At 31.6% G+C, this 6,320-nt stretch overlaps 1 protein-coding gene and 1 long non-coding RNA gene across 3 annotated transcripts in view; one reads left to right on the forward strand and one right to left on the reverse strand.

Annotated features, from left to right (window-relative positions):
* Positions 1-209: 209 nt before the first annotated feature.
* LOC106872006 (uncharacterized) overlaps positions 210-6,320 on the reverse strand; it is a 39,916-nt gene continuing 33,805 nt past the window's right edge. For both annotated transcript variants that reach the window (XM_014918810.2, XM_014918812.2), the window contains 4 exons: positions 4,673-4,737; positions 3,612-3,802; positions 2,221-2,551; positions 210-1,781 (listed from right to left, as the gene is read on the reverse strand). In XM_014918810.2, the coding sequence (XP_014774296.1) occupies positions 804-1,781; positions 2,221-2,551; positions 3,612-3,802; positions 4,673-4,737 (1,565 nt within the window). In that variant the 3' untranslated portion in view covers positions 210-803. The remainder of the gene's footprint in view (positions 1,782-2,220; positions 2,552-3,611; positions 3,803-4,672; positions 4,738-6,320) is intronic.
* LOC128247342 (uncharacterized) lies at positions 5,190-5,764 on the forward strand. The gene is made up of 2 exons (XR_008263734.1): positions 5,190-5,408; positions 5,532-5,764. It is a non-coding gene; the product is annotated as an uncharacterized LOC128247342 (long non-coding RNA).

Genomic DNA, 6,320 nt, shown 5'->3' on the forward strand with positions numbered 1-6,320 from the left:
GGACTACAAAACCACTTATTAGTGCTTTGTTTTTATATTTTCACAGTACAGTAAGTCTACATGTTTCAGTTTGCTGAACTGTCAAGAATTCATATCCAGTCTTGTGCAAATTTATCTAATTCATTTGGTGCCATGAAACCAGAACAAAGAATATGCAGCAGCTAGACATTTTCTCTCCATACAAAGAAATCCAAAACAAACACAAAAGATTATCTGAAAATGTTTTTATGCATGTATTAATGTTTGCCTTGACATACTCCTGGGATCTAATTAACAAAAAGATTTCCATCTGAAAGAAAATTGCAGTTTTTCATGTCTTATACATGATTTGTCAACTTTATAATTTAATAAATTCAATGTGAATTGCTTTTTTGCTCCCTCATTACAACACCTTCCATTCTAAAACGTTTACAATTATAAAAAAAGGCTATCTTTTCTCAAATTGAGAATCACCAGAGAAATACTTATGATTTCCTTTTGAATAGGTACAGAATTAGACAAGAACATTATTAAAACTGTGTTACAGACATTCTGCAGCACTTACCAAATCAAAAGGAAAGACAACATTGTAAAGAAATAGCCTGCAAACTCTAATGGCAATCTAAAAAGCTACATATGTTGGATATTTTTTTACACTTAGAATAAATGAGAATAACCACCCATATGACAGACTTTTCTCTTATGCAGTAGAATCATACCTGCGACAAAATAAATACATGATACCTAAAACAAAGAAAGAAAATGAATTGTATCTGTTTATGATGTTCTGTTGAAATGAAACACAGTATAAGTAATCCTTGGTGTCATCTAGCTATATGCTTCTTTTTAACATTTACTAATTGTAAGTTGGATGAAGATAATGATATTGGTTCATAATTTGCACTAAACAAACTAACAGGATAAGGCTTAGAATTCTCAGAATTTTTCAGATGTTGGAATTTATCACAACTTACTAGTCTACGAATTGATGTAGGAGTTATGTAGCCAACTGGATGAGATTCTGAATGAAGTGAGAAATGAGGAGAGAGGGATGAAGATGATAATAATGATTGCTCAGTTTGCTGTATATCAGAATTGTGTTCAAAGTTATCCAAAGATGTATTATGAGAAAGCAAGCTTGACTGAGTTAAATCTGCATCAGAAATGTCTGACCCTTGTTGTGTTGACAAAAAGTCCTGGTATCCATATCGATGATCATCTGGACCAATCAGTTCTACTTTGATTTGTGGTTTGTTAAACAGGTCATCTTCATGGTTACTGTTGATATCATCTTGTTCATTACTAGTATCAGAAATTTCTTGTTTCACAACTTTTCTTTTTATCTCTGTTGGAAATTTGCTGGAAAGTACATTGGAATTTTCCTCAAGATTACGGTTGTAAAGAGTGATAGGAATTACTTGAGAAACAGGAGTGAAATTATCTTGGCATGTAATTTGAGTGTTTGTGACGTCTGAGATAAGTCCTGATGAAGAGCAAGGTTCAGTAAGTATTGACTCCAACATATCTGTTGGTACTGTTACTGAATTTTCTGCTATTTTTAATTGGTTGTTACAAAGCTGATCAAAACCCTGCATGTCAAGACACTGGGCAATAATTTTCAATTGCGACAGGATGTTTTTATCTAGTTCCAGCACACCATCATACATATACTCACAGAAAGCTAATAGTGCTTCTTCACTCACAGTGGAAGGGAATGTTACAGCAGGCAAGTCAGAATGAAAAGCATTGTAAAATACAGGTAACACTTTGGGACATACAGCTCCAAAGACAATTTGATGAACCTGCAAAAATTAATAGAATGAAAACAAAAGATTAACTTATCACCAGAGAGAACATATTCCAATCAAATCCCATTTGCCTCAACAGTTCCAAATTGTAACTTCAGTAGTCTCCACCCACCAATAAAAATACATTAAAAGAAAAGCATTCTGTGGTCATCAAAAGTGTCATTATCTTCCACCTAATAGTGGTGGTAATCAACAAAACAGTAGAAAGGCAATGGCATAATAAATGTCATTCATATTATTTGCTTATTTCCATCCACACTGTTTTCCTTTCTTAGGTCTTTTCACTTCAACACTTTGCTCAGGCATTCATATCTGGAGTTACTTAACTGTACTTATAACTTCCAACAAAATAACGAAATAAAAATAAACACTATTTTAATTAACTCTTCTTCCAGAGAAGAATCTACAAATATAGTCTGAAATGCAAACTTACCATAACACTAACTGTACCATTGCTGATATAAGCATCACACAACCGACCAGCTTTCCATAATGATGACATGTTTGACATAACAGATGACTGATGGTTTGGAACTACAAGCATACGTTTCTCTTTTTGGTGAGATACATCTATTGTTGGACTCATTTGCAACTGTTTCTCAGATTTAGGAGCAGTTTGTAGTTTCTGAATATTTTTTGATGAAAAACTTTGATTTTTGGAAGAGCTACTCGAGCAATCTATTGGTTGGGATCTAGTATCAGTAGTTGATGATGAAACAGCAGCTGGTTTGTCAATAACATGAGTTTGACCAGCTGAAATAAAACTAGTAAAAAAAAAATATATAAATAAATAAAAGTCAAACAATTATTGGCAGAAAAAAAATCAAACCAAATCATTTTTGATAATTTTCTACATCTACACTAAAAGTTATTTTAATAAAGAAAAGCAAATAGAATTGTATGAGAATTTTAGATAAACTTTCAAAAAGTAAAACTAATATCAAAAGATTTTATATCATGAAATAGTAAACAATCCATCACACAAAGAGAACTAGAGCTAAAGACAGCCTTAAAATAATTTGATTTCATCAATGAAGTAAAGGCTAGTGAAGAATTATTACAGGTTTTACTGGGCAAGGTTCATAACTCACTCTACTTGGCTTAGCTGACAATAAGATCCATGTCTTCTAAATTTAAACTCCTAGGATTAAAGCAACAAGAACCACTCCAGTGTATCAAGTGATACAACATTAAACAAACTACTACTAAAAAGGAGCAAGAAAGTGTATAACAGACAGTTTTACTGTTTACTCATTTGCTTTGTTAATCTTAGCAGTTTAGTAGTAGAGAATGTTACTGTCCACTTCAGGGTTTAATTGTAAATAAATGTGGAATATTTAATATTTTTATTTTATTTATTTACTCTTTTGGTATTTTTTTACTGAAATATTCTTCAGGTTGATTTATTGAAGACAAACAGCTGTAATATCTTTTCTATGAACATTAGCAATGTAAGTGAATGGATCAAATTTAATTAAAATAGGACATGGCCTCAGTTCATTAAGAGTCCATATTTACAACAACTGTTAGTAGTAACTATTTAGTCTTCAGTAGCTTGTAGGAAGATTTGAGCACTGCACTGTTAAAAATTTTCAGTCTAATATTCATTGCCCTATGAATTGTCTTGTCTAGAAATCCAGCATTTTCCTTTAACAACAGAACAAGATACACATTATTACCCATTTAGCCAGGAAGAAAGCAACTTAACTTTTAGCCATCTATGATTTTTTTCCCAATAGATTAATGGCATGAATAATATGAATACATCTAAAAAAAAAAAGACAAATTTAAATCAATTAGTTATGAAACTCTGAAATCACTCACGGTTTAGAGAAGTTATGTTTTTTAGGAACTTTTGCAGGTGTTGAAAATGATTGGTTTGCATCTGATAAGCTATTGATGGATTTTGATGCTGAGGAGGAAAGATTTTTCCGCCGGTGTTCCACATCTAACTTATTTAAAGAATATGAAGGAGTAATTTGTTGATGGGCTGATTTAATCACTTGTGATTTTACCTACAAGGAATAAAAGAAGTAAATGAAAATCAAAATGGTTGGTTGTGAATATTACTTAACTTCAACATACCTTTCAATACTGAATAAAACTACTATCAGTAATTCTTTTTTCTCACAATACCTCATGTGTTGCCAGTTTCTAATCTGATTTGGGCATGATTTTAATTCCCTGATAACAATACTGACTGACATGTCACTAAAGACACTGGGGAAGGCATAATTTTCAGATCCCCAATTAAAAATCTCAATTCTTTATTTATGTAAAAGATGTTATTTAAAGAATATGGAAACATTACTTGGCATTCCAAAAAACTTAAGGTTAATATTGAAGAAAAAACAATGTTATTTTTCACAAAAATCATAAGGGAAAAAATAAAAGATATGTTAGTTTCTATTAACATCTGTCATTGCTGGGAAGCATCACAGTGTGAAACACATTATGCTTTTCCAAAGAATTGCCTACCTGAACTCAAGTCTACAAATTTTATTAATAGTACAATTTAAGTGCATGACTCTATACCATGTATGGGCAACCTGCAACCCTCGACAAGTTTCTAGGTTACTAATTTCATACTAAGACAAATAAAATCAAGAACTGCAAAAAATTCAGTGTAAAGCAGGCAAGTAATATTTCATGCATGTGTTTTATCATGTGGACCTTTCCCACCTGGAAATGGTATGATGTGGCCCCCAGTTGAGGAAAAGTTGCCCATCCCTGTTCTATACTAATATAGAAAAAGTACATGATTCCTTCAGTGTAAATGTGGAAGGGTTCATATAGGGCAGCAGAGTGCTTATATAACTTTTCAATTGGATGAAACCCTTTTAACACAGGCAGCTGCTACTGAGAAATTTTAATATTATTTTTACCGGAAGTTGATTAGATGTATAGAGTTCTGAAGCAGTTTCAAGAATCTTGTCATACTCATTGGAACCTGAAATTTAAATAAAACAGTGTCAAATACATTGATACAGTCTTCATATCATTATTTACTGTTTACACTGATAATGAATATATTGCAAGTATTTTTTTTAATTTACAGGCATACAGATTATGGATCACTGTCCTTCAATAGTATTTAATTTAATACCCCAATGGTTGAATAACCATATTTATTAAATATGAAATTATGTGTTGGTAAATTAACTCCATTATCATTCAGAATAATTTAGAAATGCAGTGGCTACAAAAGTTCTAAAATCAGTAAAGCTTGGTTTTAATTAACTCATAAGTCAACTTTTACTAGTGTAATTAAGGAACCAAATTAAATTGCTATCATCATTTTAAACTCCACTTTTCAATGGTTATACGAGCCAGACAGAATCTGTCAAAGCAAATTATCTATGGCTTGATGCCTTTGTTGTCAACCAAGGTGTTATTTCCCTTTGGTCAGACATGGTTTCACAGAGGTTTAGAAACAAAGGACACCACTGGTATGGTGATGCTCATTTACAACTATCATGTGATGCAAACACACATATGATGGCCTTCTTTCGGTTTCTGTCAACCAAATCCAATCATAAAGCTTTGATCATTTCAGCACTATAGTAGAAGATATTTCTCAAGATGCCATTCAATAGGACTGGACCCCAAATCATGTCATTGGTAAGCAAACTTCTCAATCACTTACAAAACCATTTGTAGTTTATAGGTTCAATAATTTTCATGTAATACTGCATGGAAGATTTAAAGATAACACTTCTTGAAATACTTTTTATTTTATTTTAGACGCATTTGTGATGAGAGAAAGAAAAGAGCTATTTATGAAAATTAAATGAAACAAGCAACGGGTTGGTTACAGACTGCTAACAGCTTATACCTACTTAGTCATTATGGAGTTACTTTTTGAAAATGTATGGATCATGAATATGAAATAATATCTCAATAAGCCAAAGTCGTAAGAGGCAAATTTTTACTGTTTCATCCGTCATACTTTGAAGATAAAATGTACGTTTTCCTAAGTCTTTTTTCACGAGTTTTGAACGAATATGACCATCAAAACCGTCAGAATCCACTTGTTCTCTAAGAAACCCATACATGCTGATGAGACAAGTGTAATAGTAAAAATTTACCATCGTTGGATCTTCACTTTCCAAATAATTATCAGATATATTAATTATTAACGGTTTATTCCATTACAAAGAGCGACTATTATGAGTTCTCACTGATAACAATATATAATCTACATTTTAAAATTATTAGTAAGTCTTAAGTAATAATTTCAAAACTTCTATATTTGATACAAAAAAATTAAAAAAAGTAAAGTAAATGTTCATGCTTTCACGAATTGTTGAAAATTGTGAGTCCTTAACAATAGTAACTCTAGCAGCAAACGAAAAACAGATAAAGCACAAGTGTAACGTATTCTAAATCAGATATATTGTTCATAATTCCTCGGTAAGCACAGTTAAATAACACAGTGAATGCTTGTTGTGGAATATCAATTTACACCAATGTGCTAGTTGTCTTACTTAGCCATTTTACTTAAACCTTTGGGACAAAAAAAAAAAAAAAAAA

Source organism: Octopus bimaculoides, chromosome 3 (assembly GCF_001194135.2).
Source record: "Octopus bimaculoides isolate UCB-OBI-ISO-001 chromosome 3, ASM119413v2, whole genome shotgun sequence".
Classification (NCBI taxonomy): Eukaryota; Metazoa; Mollusca; class Cephalopoda; order Octopoda; family Octopodidae; genus Octopus; species Octopus bimaculoides.